The sequence below is a fragment of the Triturus cristatus genome, chromosome 6, assembly GCF_964204655.1.
Source record: "Triturus cristatus chromosome 6, aTriCri1.1, whole genome shotgun sequence".
Classification (NCBI taxonomy): Eukaryota; Metazoa; Chordata; class Amphibia; order Caudata; family Salamandridae; genus Triturus; species Triturus cristatus.
The window spans coordinates 1,825,456,202-1,825,481,253 of NC_140589.1; the positions used below are offsets into that span (position 1 = coordinate 1,825,456,202).

The 25,052-nt window shown below is 46.2% G+C and overlaps 1 protein-coding gene across 2 annotated transcripts in view; it reads left to right on the forward strand.

The window, feature by feature from the left end:
- The window catches only part of KIF3C (kinesin family member 3C), a 351,623-nt gene extending 338,989 nt beyond the window's left edge, over positions 1 to 12,634 (forward strand). The window contains exon 8 of one of the 2 annotated variants that reach the window (XM_085613203.1): positions 9,551 to 12,627. In XM_085613203.1, the coding sequence (XP_085469329.1) occupies positions 9,551 to 9,644 (94 nt within the window). In that variant the 3' untranslated portion in view covers positions 9,645 to 12,627. Of the gene's footprint in view, positions 1 to 9,550 lie in introns of both variants that reach the window. The other variant, XM_085613202.1, reaches the window with a different exon arrangement.
- The last annotated feature ends 12,418 nt before the right edge of the window (positions 12,635 to 25,052 follow it).

The following is a 25,052-nucleotide window of genomic DNA, read 5'->3' on the forward strand; positions in this document are numbered from 1 at the left end:
CACCCCTTCTCTTTGCGCTTTACGTGGAACCCCTAGCACAAAAAATTCGGGATAACCCCTGATTTCTTAGGTATCTTATTCGGAAGGGAACGCCATACTGTCAGCTTATATGCCGATTACATTTTGGCGACCCTGGAGTCCCCTTAGCGCTCGGTACCAGCTTTCTTACGGGAGTTGGCTGCCTTTGGCCAGGTCTCCGGTTTTAAGGTGAACGTCGAGAAATCCATGGTCATTACATTTGGGTAGTGGGGCAGCCTGACGTGAGGATGAAGACCACGGTACGGAGAGCTACAGTCCCGGGACACCATCACCTACCTAAGGATAGATCTCGCTTCTTCCGTTACACGAACGGTCGTGCAGAATTATGCCAAGCTCCTTTCCCAAATTCAGAAAGACCTAAGAAAGTGGCAAAAGCATTCCTTATCTCTCCTAGGCCACATTGCAGCCAAGAATATCCTGCCCAACACTCTCTACATTTTTCAGACCATACAGGCCTGGCCCCCACCGGGGACCCTCCGTAAAATACTAAGCGCAGTGCAACAATTCATCTGAGCAGGGACATGTCCTCGTATGAGCAGAGTTCTATCCTACAGACCTCCAGAGGAGGGGGAGTTGGGTGTCCCGAACTTTCTCGAATATTTTAGAGCATCACAACTTCGACATCTGGTGGAGTGGAGCAGATCCGAGTCCGAATAACGGTGGCTGTCCAGGACCGGGCGCTAGCGAAGCCCTCCTTGTGGAAGTATCTTTTCTAAGGCACCCGGATAGACCACCAAATCTCAAGGGCTCTCCAATCACAAGCACGCTGTTAAGAGTCTGGGACTCGGTGGCACTCAAGCGCGGCCTCTTCCCTCGCCCTTGACACCCATATTCGACAACCCGGAGTTTCCCCCCCGGGCTTTAAGCACGTGCTTTCCCGCAATGGCGGGCAATGGAATGCAGGTCGGCGGGACACCTCTTCGATCTAGATGGATTCCTTCCGTTTGCAGAAGTGCAACAACTTTACACAATCACCGCTCTGTAACGCTATCAGTACTTCCAAATTCACCACTGGCTCCTCCACCCCGAGGTGCGACCGCTGGTTCACAGAAAGCTCACCACATATAAGAAATGGCTCCTAACCAAAGTCTCCGATAAAAATATGATCATTGAACTATACAGCATGCTGCGTCTCCCTGCTCCCTCCTCACCTTAAGGGAGTTTTGTTTTTAACTCACTTTTCGACTTCATGTACAGTCTACTTTGGTCGATCCCATACTGGACTTTCATTGCATTTACCTCCCCACTCATCCACGAAGAATAACTAGGACTCATATGTGGATATATGGGTCAGGCTGGTATGGGGAGGGGACAGTTACTTTGACTTTATAATATGGGATTGTCTGCGGTACTCAATGCTGTTTTTACATGTTTGCAAATCAATAAAAACAGAGTTAACCATAAAAAATGTCTCCAGGAAATTCTGAATGATCTGCCAGACTCGTTCTGGGAGCATCCAGATACTGTCATGTTCCCTCTTCATGAAATCCCTCCAGTGCTTAATTTGAGCCAATGGCTTCTGGTGCTAGCCACCAGCACTTAATTGTCAACACCGGCACTTATGACCGCTGCCACATGGTGGTGCTGTTTGTGTAAGTTTGTGTAAGCTAGAGATGAGCAGAACAAAAGTTGTTTATTAATTAAAAAAAACAAGGAATAACTACTGCCCAATCTATTCTTATAGCTTTGGGGGCCTCAAACAATCTGAACTGTCACACTTGTAGCTGTGTGATGGTTAGTAGTTGCGTTGGTACTGTCATTGGCAGTGCTGCCAGTGGCAATAGGTGATGCCAGCTGTGGGGGGCTCCTGACAAGGGCCCTGGCAATCTAATGTTTTGTTTAATACATTTAAGCCTTGCCCTGCAGCGGAGTCCTGTCAATGGCGGCATCTCGTCAAGGTTCTGTACATATGCCAAAGAAGGCTGTAAAATCAGATATACTCCTGCCCATCATGTTTGCTGTTTTGTTACATGTATGCTGAGATCTGTGCCAAGCACAGTGCCAACAGCAGGACCAAACATTACGCATTAAGATGGAAGAAGGCGTGCTCCACGTGGTAACCAACGGCATATTGTTGGACACTTCACTGAGCACAGTGCTGGGTGTCCTCGCTATCTGAATTGTTTTTGCACCTCCTCGCTCATGGTCACCCGGACCCCTGTTCCGCTGTTCTCATGGATTGCAGAACAAAGGCCAGCGGTGGGGCTACAGAATCCAGTGCGGCATAAAGAATTTCGAACTTGGGCTTCTTTAGTTGCCGAACGAATTCCATCACTTCGAGGAGAAGGGCATGGACAAACCTTATAAATAGCCCTTTCCAAGATGGTGGTCTGTTCATCTGCTAATTGCCTAAAGCTGAACTCAGGCAAGATAGAGGTGATAATTTTTGGGAACAATCTTAACCTCTGGACCCCGGCCTGGTGGCCCAGTGAGATGGGCTTCCTGCCAGCACCCGCACTCAAGGTAAAAGATTTGGGTGTGATTGTGGATAATACCCTTTCTTTTGGGGACCAGGTCAGCAGAGTGGTATCAACATGCTTTTTCATCCTAAGAACGTTGAAAAAAATCAAACCTCTCCTTGTGGATGAAAGCTTTAGATCTGTAGTTTCTGCACTAATACTATCCCATCTGGATTATTGCAACTGTCTGTATTTGACGATTAACAATAAACATCTTAACAGACTCCAGATGGCTCAGAATGCGGCAGCTAGGCTGCTTACAGGCACTCCTAGGTCTGTATCTATCAGGAAAGGTCTTATTGACCTTCACTGGCTCCCAATTAAAAAACGAACCCAATTTAAGGCTCTTTGCACGGTTTTCAAAGCCCTGCAGGGAAGAGGACCTAAAGACTTAAGAGAACGTATCCGATGGTATGACCCTGGGAGACCACTGCCCTCAATGGAAGCTAAACGGGCAGCCGTCCCAGGGTAAAAAAGGCTAACTGGGGCGGAAAGAGCATTGTGCTCCGAGCCACCACTGCCTGGAACGAGCTTCCGTTTTATTTAAGGTCTGCCACGGAACTTTTAACTTTTAGAACAAATTTGAAGACCTGGCTGTTCTCAGCCTAGTATCCAACAAGGCTCCTGGGGGTGGGGTTTCTCTTTTCAGGTAAACAGTGGGCAGCGCCAGAACACCCTCGGGTAACAGTGCGCTTTATAAATCTATATAACACAACATAACATCAGATGTCATCAGAGGTTTCCAACCCTAGGTGCATTGGAGCATTTTCCTGTGATGCCAGTTCCTGTTTGAGGCATATGTAGAGCATACAATCACGAGATGAAAATACGTTGCAATGTATTAGTTCCCTGATTTTTCATTTTGTTGTTCTCCTTTTTGCTACTTTTTTTTTACATATTGTGTCTGGCTCTTTTCTCTTTCTTAATGTCCATCAGACTTTGGGTCCTCTCTAATCATTTCAGTGTTGATTTTCTTCTCTAGTCAAGAGGTAGAAGATTGCCAAGGAGGTTTTTTACCCTTTGTGTGTTTTTATCCTAACCGGGACCCTGTTAGGTGGACACTTGACAGCTTCCACGGACACCGCTCTGTGCCGGATGGAATCTTGACTGCTGGAAAGCATGTTTAGTTCCTTGGGAAATCAAGACTGGACTCAAGAGACCTTCTCAGAATCCAGTCCTTGACGTATCTTTATCTGGGCTTCCTGGCTCTGCCATGCTTTCAGCCCATAAATTGGGCAAACCTTCCTTCTCTGTGCTAGTGCCCTCTCCCTGGAATCCTCTTCATCTTTCCTAAGGAAAACCTATGATTTGCTTTCCTTTCAGCAGTCTCTGAAACATGACTTTTCTCACAATATCTGACCTACTATTCTTGCTTGCGGCCTACTGAACATATTCCTCGATGCCATGAAACACCTCAGTTTGCAAGTACTTGACATAGCACAGCACAGACCTTCAGAAGTGTCCCTCTCTCCGGAAAGTGAATCGATAAAGTTGGTGGCACTTTTACCACCACGCTAAGTTCAAAATTCCAAGGTCACTTTCAATCCTGTTCAAATTTTCATTTTATAATCTTTAAACACCTGAAAATTTTTATTTTTAAAAATGGAATGGCTTCTGCAACCTTCATTCAGTCTTTTTCAGCTCATCTATAACTCCTCAATCGTGTTTTCTGTTGTGAAGTCTGAACAAACGTATTGACAAGGCAATCGTGGCGTAACCTCGTCATCTTTGTGTACTTTTCCCTCTATGACTTTAATCCAAGACTAGATTATCTAATACCGCCTGGGCAGTAGTTGGGGATTTTTTGGTTTTCGGAAAAATAATTACTGATTGTTTGCTTTACTGATGACAGTCACAGCCAGTGGTTACTCAACCCTAGGAATGTGTTGGTGCGTTTGGCGTCTTCCCGTTGCTCGATCCAGAATTTGTTAAGTATCTGAAAGTAACAATGGAGGAATATTCCAAGGCTTAAGCATGGACTGCATACAAGGCAACATTAAAGGGGACAGGCTGTGACCTTCTGAAAAGCAGGGAAGGGTTGGAGGAACTGGTTTAAGTAAAGGATGAACTGAGACGAATAGAGTTCATTCCTACGCATGGCCCATCGGTGAATCCTAGTGGGTTGTTAGAAACAAGGGACCCATACTGTCTCCTTAGTCTGGATAATGCCAGGGATCTTAATAGTCTACTTAGCATAGATTATATAAGTAGGGCGTCAAGGCAGAGAAATTGCTGCCGTGGTCGGCCAAAGCAAAGGCATGAAGTACGTTGTCTGCAGTAGAGATGAAGATAGGTTCCCGCAGAGGGAGACCCAGGAGTGACCAAGATTTTCAGACGATTACGGGAGATTGTACAAGGGCGCTCTGGCGTAGTTTGACGGCCTTCTTTATATCCCTTGCATATCTCGCAGGTCTTTAATTTATCATGAAGTTGGTGAGTTCAGATTCTGATATACATGGAAAATATGAATTTTTCTTGATTTCGGTGGCTACACTAGTAGCTAGAGAGGGTTGGAAATTTTCCTTGATGTGCTTGAGTTTGGTATTGGGATATTGTTTATGAATTCTGCACTCTTTTACTCGTGCGTGGTGGGTGGCAGTAGGTAAAGGGGTTAAGTTAGTAATTTGTTCACGACTTGAGAGAGAACATTTGCTTATACTGATGACCTGATCTTGTTGGCAGTTTCTTGTACTTGTCAGACCCTTTTATTGGGCATGATATAGGCTCTTATAGAGTGAAGAGGGAATTGGTTGTCTCCTCACAGCCTTTCCAGTTTCCCTTGGGTTTAGTGCTCAGTGTATGATGGTTTTCTTTTGATATGTAATTGTCATTGTTCTGCTGGTGGCACTTCGTTAACTATGTTGCTGATCATGGCTTTATTGGAATGATTTATATTGGTGTTTATATGCAATCAAAGTTACCTAGAAATTGCTGTGGAATTATAGGCTGCAGCTCTTCCTGCCTCAGGTCATTTAAGGGACGTAGGGCCTTATTGCAAGTCTGGCCATCTACGGAGCACCCGACGCGCAGGGGCGCGGCAGTGGCAGTCTTCTTACTGCCCTATTACGACCACGGCGGTCGGGCTGCCCTGGGACCACCACAGCCGCTAGGGATCAGAGATCCAGGGCGACAGCGTGGCAGTCTTTAGGCTGCTATATGCTTAGTGGCCCCACTAAGCATATTATGAGTTTCCTCACCGCCACACTTTTCATGGCGGTATGACCGCCATGAAAAGTGTACACACAAGGAGATGATGGCCGGAGCGCTGAAACTTTTCAGAAACTCACCCCCAGTCACAGATCTGGGTTGAATCCATCATCGTTCTTTAGCTCACTTCGCCACCCCAGTTCAGACCAAGCTATATGCAAATCAGTCTTGACCCTTTGCCTCATGGGAACAGTCTAGCCCGAACTGCCAAGCCATGTCTTCCCTGAACCATCAACAAGCAATCTGGGGCCTGTTTCGGGGTAACACCCCTCATCAGCCAGGCTAGCTTGAATCCAGTGGCAAAGTGAGCAAGTGACCCACGTCTGGGCATACCCTGCCAACTTAGGGCAAACCAAGCAAAAACAAGGAGATGATGGACATAGCGCTGAAACTTTTCAGACACTCACCCCCAGTCACAGATCTGGGTTGAAAAGTGAGGCTGTGCCCTATTGTGCCTCTGCACCATAGGGTGCATGCAGGGGGCACATGTTGTGCCCCCCTATATGCATGCACCCCAGTACGTGCTTCGTATGAACGGAAGCGGTCCATGTTGTGCATGTACTGATTTTGATGTTCTCATTGCAGTGCCTAAATCATACACACCCCTAAGGGAACGCCAAAGAACAGCCCGCCAGACCGGAGAAAACTCCTAATCTGGCGGACGGTTCTAACATGGGTTTGGCGGTGCGGGTGCGGGGCGGTCTCTCTCCTGCACCATCAAACTCATAATAAGGCTCCTAGTCATATTGTCACACTTTCTCTGGTGTTCCATGTAGGAGAGGAAAAAGGACTTGGCAATCACTTAATGTTGTGGCAAAGTCACAGTAGACTGCATTCATGCAGTGCAGTGGGTGGGTGTTTATTGCTTTGTTCCACACTTACCACTTTAGAATTTTCTCAAGCAAAAGGAGTCCAGATCCCTGTTAATGTTTCCAGAACCGAGACTGAAATCATAGAAGCCGCAAAATAGGCTTTTCAGTTGCAAAACCTGTGGACTGCTGGTAATGCAGATTTTTCCCCACTGTTCTACCTTTGTGGGTACGATGAACGGAATTGTAGGGGGGCATATGTTGATGGTCAAAGATGGCTCACGTGGATGACGGGTGCTTCTTTCATCATTGTTTGAGGAAGCGGGACAACTATTGCGACGTCTGTTGAAGCTCTTTGATATAAAAGCAGCAGGGACGTGGATTACATTTTCCAAGTTGCAACGACTGAACTGCTACCGGCTGGACGAGCAGAAGGTGTGAACAGACGGTCTATCTGCGGGCTGGCAGAGAGAACGACAAAGGAGATGTAGAGCTGAGAGAGATTGACCTTCTGAAGGCAAGTGTCTTTCCTGTTCTCATTTGGACCTTGTGAAGAGTTTAATTTAGATTCAAGGCATCAGCAGTGGTGCTACATGAACAATTAATTATTGGAATTCAGAGTAGTAGAGCACGTGCAGGCTTCAGCTTTATTGATGAGACCTGAAATTGAACAGATTGCCACACACCGTGACAAATATGCCTTCTTCTTTTGGTGATGGGCCTACGCTGTACGTACTATCAACCTGTAACAGACTGTCTTCATTCATCAGCCGTAGACCAGACTTTAATCTTACACATTTGACCAGAGCCAGAGTTCTGTCTTTTACCTTGATAGAAGTTATCTCTACAAAGCTCGCGCGGGTATCCCTTGCATGTACCCTTTCTGCATGGAAGGAGGCTGTTCTCAATATCTTCACTCTAGACTTCAGTGTTTGCCCTGTACATCAAGCCTTCGATTTTCCATATCAAATAAATAAGGTTCAACGTCTATTTACGTACTTAGATCGACATCTTGAATCGCGGTATTTGCTGATGATATCGCAGTAACGATCACAGTCCGTTTACAAACTCTGGAGGCATTACAGTGAATTCCTTTACTCTTTTATACTGACTCCGGTAAACGCCTGAATATTAACCAGTTATTCATCGCCATGATGTCCATTCATTTTACTAGCCCTGTGTAAAGTACCCTGGAGCAATTTTGCTGCATGAATTCTAACCCCTGGCTTGAGAAAATTTACCACCTTTATAGAACCTGGAGAAATCTTTCTATATCCAAAATTGGGGATGGTTAAATAAATCAAAATATCTATCTTGGTTTGGTTTACTTGTCTGTTCTTGACTACACCTTGATAAACGTTGGCTTTAATTTTAAAGCAAAGTAAATTCTATATTTACTGTGTCATCAATGGCCTCATATACACTCTATAAATGGCTACAACTATCTAAACAAGTTATTCTGAAACTGCTGGTATATTTAGGCGTCAGTCGATACAAGGATTTCCAAGCCATGACTATCTGCCCTTGTGGTATAATTAGACCAGGACGTGACTTCTAATTTTAGGATATCCAAGGTGTCTGGAGACAGCTTTTCAAGTATTACCCCCCTACTTTAACCTTACTCTTACTTATGTGCCAGTAACCACTTCTCTGAAACCATTGTTGAATCTATTGGTTGATTGCGAGATGAGCGCATTCCACTCACTCGGTCCAACTTTTAGACCTTAATGGCCTTGCTAGTTTTGATGCATCTTTTTGGCCTCATTTTGTTTCCCTAGAGAATAACTTGTAAATATCTTCAAGTAAGGACATGTGTGACATCCAATGTATCCAATGGCAGGGCTTTAGTATGTCATCCATTGATTGGCTGCTGCCCTTTTCTTACAGCACTTAGTAAATGATGAAATGATGTTGTTGACCAATTTAAGGGTGAAGCAGGCATTTTGGCCTGGGAGAATTGTCTGTATCTTGCTAATCTATGCTGTAGGACCTCTGAAACAGCCTAACTTAAAGTTGCAACACTTCCAGAGGACAGCTAGAGGTTTTTAGCCATCCAAAACTACTTAACTGGGGTCATTGCTCAGAGGAGGGCGACAATTTGTTGCAGATTTCGGCTGCGTGTCCAGCTCTTCAACCGTATTAGAATTAGAGTTTTGTGGGTCATGAGTTTGACTTGGTGGATTAACATACAAAACGGCGATGCTGTGAGCATTCGTAAACTCTTCCTGCCCTTTTGTTTAGCTGAATGTGGATGGCTTCATTGGAGCCAGGGTAGCCCAGGATTGGCAAAGCTCTCTTTGGTCCCGCAGCAACAATGAGATTTGGGATAAATATGTCTTCAAACATATGATGGTAACACAAGGATATTCAGCTTAAATATGCAATTATAAATGAACAAGAAAAGTCAGCTCTTTGGCTCATTAAAGATGTGTTTCTTTCCTGGAGAATTGTTTCTTTTTACTCTTTTCCTTTTTTCTTTGCTCCTTACTTTTGTTTGCCCTTGTTTAGTTTTTACACCAATTATGTTCTGCTTTTGTGTTTTGTATACACACCCATTATTAAATAAAATAAAAAGGCCCATTTAGAAAAGTCTTTTCTGCCCTGTTGTGACAGTTGTGAGTTTGACACCACTCCGCCTTATCTAGCTTTAAACACAATGGGCCCGATTCACAAAGGTAAACTGAGTCGAAAGTCTAACTTTACGAGCTTCGGTTTTCCACAAAGAACATTTACGAGTTAGGCTTTTGTCTCAGTTTAACTTAAGTTTGCACTCAGTTAGACTTAAGACCAAAACTTAAGTTAAACGGAGACAAAAGTTTAACTTTACTACTCGTAAATGCTCTTTGTGAATACCAAAAGCCATAAAGTTAGACTTTCGTCTTGGTTTACCTTTGTGAATTGGTCCCAAAGTATATGTAGTGTCCAGGTATCCTATTCATGTTAGTGACTTTCACCTCTTATGTCTCTTTTATAATGGGTCATCTGGAGGTAAATTGTCTATACATCATGCTGTCTTCTCTCATTCTGTAATTGCAGGTGCCAACAGCCCCGGCAGCTACCATCTTCTGCAACACATGTGTCACTGTCCTCCAGCTCCCAGCGCCCCACGCTGGCACCAACTCACGAGTGATACCGGCATTCTGCCCTATCAGAGTTCGTAATACCACTGCCCCAGCAGCAGTGCAGCTTTCCAGCGGGACGCGGAGCAAAGGAGAATGAGTCCCTCTGGAACATTGTTTTCTTTTCGCCTCCATGATTTTCAAGTTCTTTCAAAGAGCGAGAGAAAGCCCTCAGGGACTTGAATGTCCATTGCAAGGGCCTGTCCCTTTATTTATTTAATATATGTATTTATAAGAATATATATGTGAAACTTTCTGTCCATTGTTTGCAAGTGCACTTGGCTTTAATTTAAGTCGGGCGTGCAAGAAGTCAGCAGTTTCTTTGAATTACTCAAAGGCAGACACTGGTATGTCTTTTTCCACTGATGTCATCTTGTCCATCAATGTAGCATTTCTGTTCATCTATTAAGAGCTACAAACAAGCCACAAAGATCTCCTGCAATTGCTGCAAGATTTGGGGAGGGGGCACAGCGGAAAAGCACCAAACAGCACCTGCATTGCCTATACCTCGCCGAGACACACAACACATCTGCGTGTTCCATCGGGGAAATGCCCCTGCATTACTTATGCCTTGCCAAGGAACATATACATCTGGGTGTTCCGTCTGGGAAATAAACCTACATTGCCTATGCCTCATGAAGGAATATATGCATCTGAGTTATGGAGACCAATCGATCCAATGAGAAAGCAAAGGCTCCTCTCCTCTGGTTCCTTGATTAAGTTATTACCTCAGATATGATGTGCAGTGAATCAAAGTTTTACTTTCATTCTTCAAGAGTAAAAGGCGATCCCTCCCTTCCTTGTAGGTCAGCTAACAATAATAGTGTTCTATGGAATATCAGATGACATGTGGGTGCTAAGATTGAAGTAGCTGAAATAGGTACATGTTAGAACCCTGGATGCTGGCACAGCCGGGAGCTAGCAAGCACTAATTAATACTGAAAATCAACAATGGTTGAAAATCTGTTTTTCTTTCCTGGCTTTGTTTGCTAGCTGCATGGATATGTGCTATGCGGAATACACTGCCAAACATTGCAACTCTCCTTTTGGGACACAGCCTGGAATGTTTCTTTTTAGCTATTGAAGCACAGAACCTCCAGATTTGGCTGAAGGCAACCTCTCTCACTGCTCATGTTAAAGGGTAATCACAACATGTTGTAAGGAGTGTAAGGGTCTTGCATATTCCTTACCCTACTCGGCAGCAAGCATAGCTGCAGAAACACACAGTTAGAAATCAGTTAAATGCATTCAACGGCAGGCATCACCAAATGAAAGGATGACTTGTGTAATGAGATAAGATCACGCAGCAGCGCATTAACAATTTGACACAGGCTTGAAAGATATGTGAACTGGAACATGCTATACAAGACATGATGACGAAGTTGTCTGTTTTGAGGGGTGTTGATTTGATGGAGAATGGAGACCCTGACATAGAGGGCAATCGATCAGATAGTTCATCTGAAAGAAGACAACGAGGATAAAGATGACAGTGATAATTTCAGAATGTTTGGGATGTTTGTGATTTTAAGTGCTGTCTTAATAAGCGCATAGTTATTATATTATTAAATATGCCAAACCTGTACAGGCTGGAGTAATATCTGACAAAAAGGACTTGACTTGGGTGCCAAGCACTGCTTCAATACCAAGCATAGTTAATCACAGAAGTGCTAGAACTGTAATAGGAATCCAGCTTATATCGGGTGGCCCACAGTTACCAGGGATGACATGATGTCAAGATTGAAGTGGGAGGTTTAAGCATTTGCCTTAGATTTGCCCATAGGATGCAGATCTTCTTGAATGCACTCAGAGTGGGGAAGTGTAATTGGCTTGGTTTTCCGTTTGTACCATTAATTGATGAAAACAGTAGTTGATTTTAAAGTTGCAGTTGAGCCTATAATGAAAAGTTGCCTCATGTTACAAATTGTTTGAGGATATATGATTAAGATGCCCATTAACCGAATGTCCAGAGGTTTGTGGGAATGTCTATTTTGCAATACACGCAGATAATTATATAGTCCGTCCCTCTCACCTTTGCGTTCTTTTCAGTGGACAATGATGGGCAAACCAAGGGGAACTTATGTATGATTTTATCCAGCAAACGATCATTCTTAAAATGTATCAAAGGGAAGTTAACAGACCTACTGTGAAATATGTAATCTGCAAGTATTGGTGAACAAGTTGAGGAAAGGAACCAAAACCTGCTTATTTTTCATCCAGTTAACAATCTCAACTTGGCAGCACAAACCCTAAATAAATTTGATTGGACGCATTAAAGTCTGTACACAGCAAATGCTTGTCCCTTTCAACAAAGAGGCTCCTAAGGCCAGTTAGTATCTCATTCACTATCAGTTTATTACTCTCAGCAGATTTTGTTCCTCCATCTTTCTCTCTCCCTATCATGTTATCACTCTCTTTCCTTCTCTCATTTAAATTCAAACACTATATCTTTGTCTCGCCTTCTAACCATCCAAACATTAATGTCATTCTGTATCTCTCTAACTCAGTCCATCTATTGATTGATTAGTAAATCCATCTACTGAATATTGTAACCATTCATTGATTAATCCCCATGTTTTATCATCTATTGTTCTCTTTCTGTTCATCATTCTGTTTCCCTGCCTGGCTATAGTTTTTGTCTAGCAGTAGTACCTATATACCTAGTTAGATGTCTAGACAAACGAAGGAGAGATCCCAAATGCAAACGTAAAAACTTTACATTTTTTTCAAGCCAATTCCAACGACTGCAAATCGCTGTCATGAAATCAGTGGAGAGGTCAAACTTGGTATTATAAATGTTTGGCACAAAAGTATAACTTATGGTGATGATGTTATTCTGGCCATGCACTCCTCATGTAATTACAGATTTATCTATAAAAATGTGCAACATGTTTAACACTATGTGATATGCAATATCCTCTGTCCCGCACCAATTACCATATTGGGAACAAGTGAGCTATTCGCTGTCCATTGATTGTAACGAATAGAAGCCTGTAAGCACCAACCAGCGACTACTGTTTTGTGTTCAATGGTCACTGTTGCTGAAATTTTTGTGAATGTCAAGTTTGGTATATAGGGCCTGATTAACAGTGCGGCTGGAAGGGTGCTCTGTCACAATGGTGATGGAGTACTTTTCCTGTGTACTGAAAGTCCAACCACCTCAGAGTCGGTGGACCTTCAGTATGTCAGCGACGGAGACTGCTCCGTCTCCGCAGCTTACATACACTTCCAACAGCCCAACGGAGTATACGCCATTGGTGATTTTGCCATTTGTCCGCCAGTCATATTTAGAGTGTGCTAACAAATGGCAAGATTTTACTTTCTCTTACCGCCATCCAAAACGTGGTGGTAAGTGAAAGTAAAAACCTTTTAATGACTCGCACGCCAAAGGGGAGAACTTCCATGGTGAAGGGTCATTGTTTTTTAAAGTTATATTCCAAAGGCAAATCCAGCTGCTGTGTGGCCCACTTTCATTGTATTTACAGACACCGCTCCTGCACTACCACATCTCTACATTTGGAGTGCGGTTCCTCCATCAGGGCGTTCCGATTGTCTAATCCCACCCTAGCCTCACCTTCCTTTTCAGGGATAATGCCCATGAACATCCCCCATCATCCATAAAATCACTATTGTCTCCCTAAAAAGGATGTTTTACAACTTCCTTCATCTGGTCCAGCCTATCAATCCTTTGCTGGATTTTTCCAACAATCTAATGGATACTTCTAATTGTCCTCACCTTTAGAATATTCCCAGACATTAGACTAGATCCAGATGTTTTTCAAAGCAGTGCTCCCATGCGCCACTAGCTGGTGCCAGGCGGCTCCGTGCTGGCTTTATTCCACCCCGGAAGTGACAGAGCAGAACCACTTATTAGTGTCGCATTCACACCGACATCAGTTCCTTCTTTTCATGCCTACGAACACGGATCAGGAGCTCGGCTGCTTTTCGTGGGTGATGATAATTTTTCAAATCGAAATCCAGTGTCCAAGGGAATGAAGTCCCCCAATTAAGTCTACAGGATTCAAACCATGGAGTCACTGCCGAAAACCGACGTTGGTAATGGACCTACAAGAAAGGTTTCTTTGTGTGGCTTCAGGGCACGACTCCAAGTCATGCAATGAGTGTGGCCTCATTCACAGGTAGGCAGCTCGGGACCGTGAGGTGATGCTGTACGTCGCTGAACATTGAAAGAAGTCATAGACCTTGAGTAAGTCCATTTCCTGTCATCTGGTAAGTAAAGTCCAAATTGAAGAGGAAACGTAAGACGGTGAAGTGGAGCGCAACACCCTCCCTCCACTCTTTCTCTAGAAGTCGCACGCGTGTCAAGGTGCCATTCAATTTCTCTCCCAATCCCTTTTGCAGAACTGATATCGCAGTGGACCCTGACGCAATTTGAGTTCCATAGGCCATCTGCAGCGCTGCAGCAGGTCAAGGCCTAAGGAGGCCATGCTGCGTATTTAGGGGCAGTGTAGTGTAGTTCCTATATCCCCGATCGGCTCTGCGCATTGGAATAACATACACTATAGATTTGACATAGGACTAAGGTCAGTATGTCTCTATTGAGTATATTAAACTTAATTACTTGTGTGTGCCAGCTAACTCAGAGGTCACTAGAAACTTCTCGAATATACAAGAAGGGATTAGTCTCTGACAACCGCATAAACATGAAAACTTTGTTTCCCTTCACAATCAGAACAATCTCAGAATCGTGGAAACAATAGATCACAGTTTCACTCAGTCAATCGTGCATGCTTCGTTTCTACAGAGTTGCACAGAAATAGGGAGACGGGCGTTTCAATAAAAGGGTTTATTGAACAGTCTTTCTCGTGCAAGAGATATGAATTGCTACAATCGTAAGACAGACTGCGAAGTGCAATATGCACAAAGTTAGCAGTAAGATAAAATAATACTGCAATAGCATGGTTTGTAGCTATGACATATATTTATCAAAATACATACATAAATAACATATGCTAAAATGTGATACTCATCTGATTCTTCTAAATTGTTCTACTCCAGTGTACCTAACCGAAGTGCAGTACAAGGTTTGAAGTAGGTGCCATGTCTAAAGAATAGCTAGCTGTATTTTAGTTTAGCCAAGAGTTGCTAAAAGTTTCTCTAAGTTCTAGTCAGCTCCATACCTGTGAATGAGAGAGGTTGGAATCTCTTTTCTGGACTCTATAGTCTATGCCCCCGCAAGGGAAGTCAGAGAGCACTGGAGCTCGATTCTCTGCGAGGAGGATGACAGCGTCAGGTCAGTGCATCAGACTGGAACTCGATCTCCTTCCGAACTTGTCGTGACGAACCGCGCAGTCTAGGTTGGATCGAATCCTCCGGGAACCGCAATGTGCCATGGCAAGTGCTGGTATATTTATACCTTGAAGGTGTCTAGGAATGCCAGTATTGACGTAAAAGTCGGGCAGAGGAACCTCATAAATGAACCCCTAAGGAATAGATGTTCATGCATACTTAATGAGTTCTTGGAGAAATCAATATTCAAGCTGAGGGAAATTCCTTTAGGATTAAGGGTCTGGTTTTCCAAGAAATCGTTGACATGGATGGACGGATGTAGGTGGCCATGCCTGTATTTGGTTTGTACGGACAATGTCTAAATAAAGGCCGGATTTCTATGTCCAAATAAGGGCAATGTGAATTGTACCTATATAAGGGCATAAATCGGGATACCTACAAACGGAATCTAAATCTACACACAACAGCGGCCCCTCCGCAATGGCAGAGGAGCGTCATCCCACTGGCTCAGAGCCAGCAGCTGAAACGTAAAACCATATTATAATATTGTTTTATGTTTCAGTTGCTGGCTGAGCCAGCGGGGTATGGAGGGGTGGGCCAGGGCCATGGGAAGGGGCTGAAGGAGGGGGGACTGGTTGTGCACTTATAAATGCGCTTGTGTGTTTGGCCATCCGGCACATGCACACTTAGGTTTCTCCAGCCCAGCTGTATTGTACAGCCGGGCTGGCGAAACTGCCCAGACACCCTGTCCTGAGTGGAGCATCAAAGGAGCCTGCTCAGGCCAATCCCCGCGCTGCTCTCATAGCATGAGAGCAGCGCAGGGATTGCATAGGGAATCTGATGCTGCCCTAGTGTCTGCTGGGACAAGGAACACCAAGGCGTGACGCGGGAGGCGGATGGCAGCTCCAGGTAAGTCTACTTTTATTGATTTTTTCATTATTATAAAACTGCCCCACCCGCACTTCCCCTCCCTCGCTCCCACCTGCACTCTCCACCCACCACACCACTGTTTATTTTTGGCAGCACCTCTGTGCATACTTTTAGAACACTCCCATCTCGCTCAAGTTGGTGTACCACCAGTGGATCCATTCTTAGCACTGTCTGAGACCCTATAACCCGTCTCAGGTTCCACACTGATTTTGGTGCTAACTTTCATTCCGGCTCCAAGACCCATTCTGGTTCCTCTTTCAGCAATGCCGGTCCCATTATCGCTGGCACCAAAGGGGGTTCCAGTGGCCAACTTGGATGTCCATCCCTGAGGAGAATCCGTATCTACCCAGACAAAAGTCGCCCTGTTCCCATACAGCCTTCTTCAGATAATGTACTCCCACCTGTTGTGGAGCCATCCACAGATCCTCCATCAACTTTTTAGTTCTGATTCTGGCCAAAGTTTACGACCACTCAAAGAGGACAGTGGTGATTCCCCCACATTACGATGATGACAGTTTATGCATGGAGTTACCCCAGGCCAGTGGGCTTGAAACTTCCCCTGATATGGGGATGCTTTGCCCCCTTGGGTTGCCAACAGAAGAGAGTGTTTCCTTTGCTGTGTGTTCGAATTTGGACTCTTACCCACAATCCAACTCCTGGTCTCCTGCTGTCCGAGATACGAGCAAACGTTTCCAGGAGCCACAATGTCACCTCTTACTAGAATATGTGGAAGGCAAGTGCCCTCTACTAGCTGCTACCTTCTCGGGAGGAAATAAATCTAAGGTGTAAATAAACTCCTTGCTGGATGAAAAATCAATGGGGTGAAGAAAATCAGTGGAATTCTTCGGAAATGAAGAGTGAGGACCAGGAGGTGGAGGGAGAAAAGGAACACAGCTTTGTTACAATGCACCCTCCAACTAGACTGAAACATTTATAGAGTAAAAACAACTTGAAAAGGATGTTACTTCAATGAATATACTAAGCCTGGGCAGTGAACTCCGCTCCGCTCGCGGAGTTTTCCGCACTTCGTGTTACGCGAAGATCACGGAGTTCCGAAAATCTCCTTTTTGTGGAGCGATTATTTTTTCCTCGCTCACGTTCGTCACTGTCAAGTTGGTGAGCGAGGAAAATCCACCTCCCGGCGAGATTTTTCAACGGATTTCTCATTGCGAGTGATCGCATATGCTTGCGACCGCTCGCGTGGAGAAACCGTCCGTTCGCATTGAGAAAGCTGCTGCTAGAGTAAAAATCTACTCGAGCGGCAGAAAGGAAGCAGCGCTGTGCATGGTGACGTTTGCGATGATTGCACCATGGAGCTCCATGTGGCAGAGTTTTTTATGCACTTCAGAACTCCGCAAACTCCGCCCAGTCTTAAAATACACCACATTACAGGAAACCTATTGGATAGGGAAAGTAATTAAGAAACCAAAAAAACAGCCATTATAGAAAAAGAAAAGAATAGAAAACTAAAACCTGAAATGTACTAGCTGTGGAGCAGCTTTTGAAGGTAGCTGTAAACTCTCAGGCAGGTGATTGCCATTTTGAAGCTAAAACAGCAAATAGCAGCAGCCAAGAGCTAGGGTGAAAGCAGCCCCAGGTGAGGGTGACTCACAGCCCAGAGCTGCAGGCTTCTTGCAGTATCTTCTGAGCCCTGGCAAATGCGGAACGTTGCAAGATACTGCGATCCTCAGGCACCTATCTGGCCAAGACGATGTGGAAGCAACACTGGAGCAATTAGACATGCTGCTGAGGTTCTGGGCCTACATCTGCCCTTCGATGAAGTTAAGTCCAACTTTCTTACTGAAGTCATGCAATCTGTGCCTGCTTCCTCTATGCCTTTATTACCATTCAGCAAAGCCCTAACTGGCATTGTTATTGGCACTTTGTCTTGTCTGCTGGTGAGCAGGCACATGGACAGATGCCACAGACTGGTGCCTGGCAACCCTGGTGTTCCTATGTAGCATCCTACTACTGAGAGTTTGATGGCCCAAGCTTACACCAACAATGTGAATCCTAATTCATTCCCCGCGACACCCTGTACAGTGAGCAAATGAGGGCTGAGCTGTTCAGAAAAAATCTATATGATCTCTTCTGCCAGGCTAGACTTGAGGTTCGTCAATGCAGTTTGTCTAGTAGGCCATTAGACACGCTTTCTGGGACATGGCCAGCGAGATCTTGCTGACAATCCTGGAAGAGTTTAAAGCCTCCTTGGTTCAAACCACTCAAGATGGCCAGGATGCAATCAAATATGTGGATTGTGCTGGCCTGGATACTACTGATTGCTTGGGGTCAGCAGTCCGCACTAGTGTAGTGTGCCATGCGTGAATGGAATCCACTGGTTTTTAAGGTGATATGCAGGCATCCCTTACGGGTATGCCTATAGATGGATCCCGCCTTTTCGGTCAAAAAGCTGGTTCTCCCTTTCGACTCTCTATGGAAAGTCAGGCCATGTCGCATTGTTTGGGCCTCTCGACCCCTGCCAGGCAGGACTCCCATCAGTTTTAGCCTGGGCATACAAGCAGCACCAGGGCCCCACGGCCACATTGCAGTCACCCCTATCCTTTCGTAGCTGGGGATGGGGTCTAGACAAGCAATGCACAGGTCATCAGGAGCACAGAGCTCCCATGTCCATCTCCCCTCTGGAATAAGCAACCAAGCGGCTTTAGCTCACCCTGTGCAGTGTACAACCGCCCTATCCCATGCAGACTCCAACATTTTCTCTCATGGTGGCAATCCATCACATCTGACAGACGGGTCCTCCAGATTGTTCCACAGGGCTGTGCCCTTTCTGTTCCTCTCTGACCCACCACAGCTTCCTCCCGCAGCAGAGCAGCTTTCAAAGGAGCACCGATCCATCTTACTGCAAGACGTGCGAGCTAGGCTGTCCAACAGGGTCATCAAAGGGGGTTCCAGACTTTGAAATAGAGACTCCCTCTATTTCCTGGTGCTGAAAAAGGGAGGCCTTCATCCTTTTTTAGATCTTTGTCTTCTGTTATGTTATGTTAAATGATCTTCTATAGCGGAGCGACTCACTCCCTATGGAGGACCTTGGCGCTGGCTACTGAACAGCGGTACTGAACCTCTCGCTGCCTTCCTGCAGAAGAAAATATTCAAAATTCTCAATTTTTGTCTCAGGTGCTGTCTGTCCTGTATCCAGGTGAATGGATGGTAGCCTTGGACCTGCAGGGCACATGCTTTCGGGGCCGGACTGGGAGCCAAAACCAGCCCCGGCAAACAGCTCGGCCAGCGTGGAGAGGTGGGGTGGTGGGGGGTGCTAATGGAAAGCATTTTACATGGAAAACATTTTACTGCTTTTGTTACAGGGGCTGGTTGCAAAACCGGCCCCCAATAACAAAAACAGCCCCAGCCCTGTTGGCCCACCGGGGAAACTCCCGGTGTCCGCTACAGCCAGTCCGAACCTGCATACTTTCATGTGCCTGTCCTGCAGGCCCACAGATGTTACCTGCGGTCCAACATTGGCTAAGAGCATTTTCAGTTTACCATGCTTCCCTTTGGCCTTACCAATGCCCCTAGGGTTTTTACAAAAGTGATAGAGGTGGTCACCGCCCGTATATACTGGTTGGGGATACCAGTTTTCTCTTACCTTCGATGACTGGCTGTTGAAGACGGGCCTGCTACAGTCAGTTGTGGACCACCTCCAGATGACAGTGAACCTGCTGACATTGTTAGATTCATGATCAACTATACAAAGTCACGCCCGACTTCCTTTTATAGGAGCTGTCATGGACCTTAGTGACAGCGGATCTGAGTCTTCTTGGGCTGTTAGCCTCATTCTTCCTGCCGGTCCCCTTTGCCAGGTGGCATATGTGGGCTCTGCAGAGGGATCTGAAGTCTCAGTAGGCCCAGCACCAATAATACGTGTCGAATGTCATCCAAGTTTTAGAGGAGACTGCACACGATCTGCAGTGGTGGCTGCTCGACTGCAACCTGACCAATGGCAGAACGTTCCCCCTTCTCCATACAGACTGACAGTGCTTCCGAAGGCATCACTGCTGGACTGGGGAAGTCATCTGAGAATGTTGGAGATCAAAGGACTCTGGTCCCCAGCACAAACCTGACCACGATGAATCTGTTGGTCTTGAGGTCCATTTGCCTGTTGTTGAAGACCTTCCTACCGTCCATCAATGGGAGGATCTACAGGTTATCACGGACAACACCGCTGCCATGTGGTACTACAACAACAGGGTGGTCTCTTATTACCATCTAAAAAGGTTCCAAATTAGAGATCTTCACACTGGTATCCCCTATGATTTTATGCACTGTGTCCGAATACATGGAATGAGTCAATCAAGACTGGCATTGGTTCACAGGGGTGGTGCTTATATGTGGCTCCTCTCCGTCACTTCTGGGGCGTAAAGAATCCAATGCTAAGCTGCAATGCGCCACCTAGTGGCACATGGGAGCAGTGCTATGAAAAACCTCTGGATCCAGTCTGGCACCTGCGGAATCGTCTAAAGATGAAGAATCTATGGTTAGGCAGAGGATTCACCAGAAGGAGAGTTAAGCAACTTGTTCTAGTTTCAAATCTGCAGCTGTCCTACCACTAACAACCATGGTTACAGAAATACTGTCACACACACCTAATCTAGACCACATGGAGTCCCAACGACCTCTATGCCAATCCTAAACTGGCTTCTGGTCTGCGGACAGTAAGGGAATTATCCTTCTCCTGATGTGCGACAATCTCCAATAAACAACTAACTCCAAGCATCTCTGTCCTACAGTTCTATCATCAACCCCATAAACAACTATGCACTTTTGTGCAAGGTCCAAGGGATGATCAGAGTAGCTAAAAAGTCCCTCTTGACCAGCTCCTCAGCAGCTTCTTTCTCCTCCTTTCACTTACAAAGAGCACATGATGTTACACTGGTACAGCATGTACCCTTGGAATATTCACAACAGCCTTCCCTTCTCTTTTAGCTCCCCACCTAATGGCTGACGCTTGATGCATATGTTGTAGCTCGATGGAAGCAGCCCAAGCGGGATAAAACTGAATTATTGTGACCAGGACTCGGTCTGCCGAAGCCCCTTTCATCAACTGATAGCTGCTGCCAAACCATTTCAGCCCAGATACTCCATCTGTGTTGCTTCTGCAACCCCCTGGGTTGTTTCTGAATGAGCTCAACATAATAATTCTAGCCTACTTCCCACGACCTCTAGTTATTTTACTGTGATTGCTGTATGGTTTATTGCTGTTCTGATTTACCAGTTCGCTCACCTGCATATATGTAAAGCGCTCTGATACCCATTAGGGTCATTTTCGCGCTATACAAAACTCTCAAAATAAATAAATAAATACAATCAATAAATTGTATCTAAATAAGGTGGATGTCTTGTGCATTAGCTAGCTCAACCCTGTCATCCAGAAACCCATATAGGATGAAAAACAGCTTCTTTTCAGAGTGAAAAAACATTACAGGTCTCCTCCAAACATCTGTCCCTGGTAGCAGATGCCATCAAACTTCAGGAAATTCAAACAGAAAGGCAACCATGATAAACCCTCTCTCCTTTTCCAGTAATAGGCCCACTCAGGTCTCTTGTCAAGTTCTGAGATTCTCAGGCCTGTGTCACTCTAGCTGGGAAGATGGGTTACTTGAGTCTGGCCTCCTGCCCTGAATCATTCCATCCCCACTGGAATCAGGGCCTTCGCTAATCTTATGTTTACTAGGGCACCTTGCTAATGGGAGAGGTCGTTATACTATTGCTGGCTAACATAACATTATGGTTTAATGTCAACACCCCTCTGTTGGGATTCCCTGCCCCCATCTTTAGACCACCATGTATTAGATGACAGAAGACATCCAGGCATTGTGGACTGTACCCATCGTTCAACTTACGGCAGTGTGTTAAACACAAATATCAGAATCCACGGATAGTGGCTGCACCCTAAACATGCAGGCTGTCGCGATGCTTCTTGGGTAACCTGCATGAGAAACTCAGTTCATGCTGATGGGGAGCTCTGCGGACGTAGACTCAGTGTCCTCTTTAGAGGGGACTTTGTGCATGACTATTCCCTTCTAGTCCCCCGCCCTCGCCTCCTGATGTATTCTGCTCCAGGCAGGGCTTTAAGTGGGCCGGGTCTCACCAGTGCTGAGCACCGGCAGTGTTTTTAAAGGGGGCCACGAAACGGGTCCCTATCGGACTCTTTTTTGTGCCCCAGACTGCAGTGACATCGATGTGCGTGTGTTCACACTGCTCATTTCTCACTAGTAGAGAAGTTACAGCATGGCGTCATACCAGGTGAGGGTTGTAGGGGAAGGGAAATCCTTTAAAGAGAGTCATTTCATTTTCTCTCCTGATTTCCCTTCTCTTTTTGAAACTCAGGAGCAGCAACATTGTCATGGTGTCACCAGGGCTTTAAGTGGAAGCGTATTCAATATTATACACAAGCCATAGTTGCTGCTTATTTAGCTTATGCAACTAACAACCATTGATAAAGCCAATAGGCCTGATTTGATGTAGTTATGATGTTACTTGTTGTATCATATCTTGATGCAATGACAGAAACAGCAAAATACAAGTCGGGCGGCACACTGCTAAGCACAGATTTTTAGTTTACATGTTGTTAAGCCGCGCCCTTAATTACATTGGCCACGCCCTTTTGAGAGACCCCCTCCCCCCCCCCCAGGTTTTTCATCCCACTTAAAGCCCTGGCTCCAGGGTTCCTCGTACCCCATGCCTGGCTAACTTACTTCCCCTCGTGTCCTTCTCTGCTCACATGACTTCTCTGTTGTCTGGGTGCCTTCTTTCTGCGAGGACTTCTCTCTCGGCTCTGAAAGCTTTCTTCGCATTGGGACTCTCTTCTGTCATTTAAATGGCTGCCGGTGCAATTAAATGTCGGCGCGCCGAATACCAAGGCTGGTGGTAGTAGAGTGTAATCCACTACCATCCCCCCCACACCGCCTCCCACCTCACTCTTGCAAGCTCCTCCCCGCTCCCTGCCTTTCTCTTCCTCTGTCTTTCCCATCTGTGTTTTTTTAGGTCTCGACCTTGCTATCGCGTAAGCGATCGCAAAGCGAGACTATAGAGAGCGGGTTTGAAAAGTGCTCCCAAAAAGCGGATTGCATGGCTAGCACGCGCACAATCACGCGCATCGTGCCGCCATGCAATCCGTCTTTTGGGAGCACTTCAAAGGGTCCGCTCCCCCGCCCCCAAGTGCGCGCGTGCCACGCTCCGCCGGGCTTGTCTTTTTTTTTTTAACTTTAAGCGCGAGGCGCGCGTGCGGCCAATGCTTGTTATCTGCAGGCACGTGCGAAACTGCCCTCTCGTGTATTATGTTCCCTGTCACCGGTTTCAGAGTCTAGCTCCCCTCCTTCGGGAACTGATGCTGCTGTGTTTGTGTCGAAGCGCTGTTCGTGCCAAGTGCGCAGCCGCGTGAGCCTACACCACCCTATGCGAGTCGGGAGCCGCAGCAGCGGTGTCAAAGGTGCGTAGGGGAGTGTATGTTTGAGAAGCAAATAGGCTGCTTTAGACCTGTCAAAGCTGTGCGGTAGTGAGTTAAACGGCGTTCCTTCAGATGCCTTAGAGGAGTGTGCCGTCAGTGAGGTTAACTCTTTGTAGGTCAGTGGCCAGCCAACCACATGCTTAGCAGAGTCGGGCTGCTACGTCATATTTTTGCAGATTGGGTAGTCCAAGTCGTCTCGCTCCCACTGGAGCAGTTATGTTGCCAGGGATACTCGGTGGGGCCTCAAACTGGTGATCATTGCGTCTATTTCCATTAAAAAAATCAATGCAGAATTATAGGAAGATTTACAAACTAATACCATAGCCGGGATAGTATAATCATCGCCCTATTGGCATATGGCAAATGTAGTCCAACACGCTATGTGCGATTTAATACCACAGAGAGCTCTCCCGAGGTCACCCTCGTTCATCTGGTCTCAGTGTGATACTGTGTATTGTAGAGAGGTGTGGCTCACTGGTTAGAGGCGGCAGACCCGTAAGCAGAGATTCGGCCAGGGACCAGGGTTCAATTCCCGACGCGGCAGGGTCGTGGACCAGGGTCAAAACGGACTTGATAATTCTCGCCTCGGTACCTACTCTAACCAGGAACACACTCGGCAACTCTGGGCATTAAGCTTGCCTCATCTCTACAACGACCCCCCACAGACGCTGGGGATGCCTGATTTCACCTTGGAGATACCCAGAAAGGGACCATCTCACAGGGAAAGCCAGGACGGGTTCCCTAGCGGTCTTCAGGGCCGGGACACCTCCTTGTGAGGTAGCTGTTCGCGCTCTACAAAATGCTGTATTATTATTATTATTATTATACCCAAGTAGTAGAATATTGTAGCTTCCCATCTCAGTCAACCGAGTACTGAATCTTAGCAAATAACTGTCCCTCTGTGCAGCCCTTCTACTTCTGCTGACAGGCCCACACTTCTCCCGCTGTGCGTCGCACACATTTGCTCTACAAGCAACATCTTCTGAAGCATGTTAAGGTTTGAGGCAAACGCAACACGTGGGCTTCCTCCCCACTTCTCTCCATGATGTGCTCACCCTTGTGTGCTTCCTCCTCACTTCTCTCCATGTGTGCTTCCTCCCCACTTCCCTCTGTCATGTGCTCACCCTGTGTGCTTCCTCCCCACTTCCCTCCGTGATGTGCTTACCCATGTGTGCTTCCTCCCCACTTCCCTCCGTGATGTGCTCACCCTGTGTGCTTCCTCCCCACTTCCCTCCGTGATGTGCTCACCCATGTGTGCTTCCTCCCACTTCCCTCCGTGATGTGCTCACCCATGTGTGCTTCCTCCGTCATGTGCTCACCCTGTGTGCCTCCTCCCCACTTCCCTCCGTCATGTGCTCACCCTGTGTGCTTCCTCCCTACTTCCCTCTGTGATGTGCTCACCCATGTGTGCTTCCTCCCACTTCCCTCCGTCATGTGCTCACCCTGTGTGCTTCCTTCCCACTTCACTTTGTGATGTGCTCACCCTGTGTGCTTCCTCCCCACTTCACTTTGTGATGTGCTCACCCAGTGTGCTTCCTCCCACTTCCCTCCGTCGTGTGCTCACCCCGTGTGCTTCCTCCCCACTTCCCTCCGTGATGTGCTAACCCTGTGTGCTTCCTCCCCACTTCCCTCCGTGATGTGCTCACCCATGTGTGCTTGCTCCTACTTCCCTCCGTCATGTGCTCACCCTGTGTGCTTCCTCCCCACTTCCTTCCGTCATGTGCTCACCCATGTGTACTCCTCCCCACCACGCTCCGTGATGTGCTCACCCTTGTGT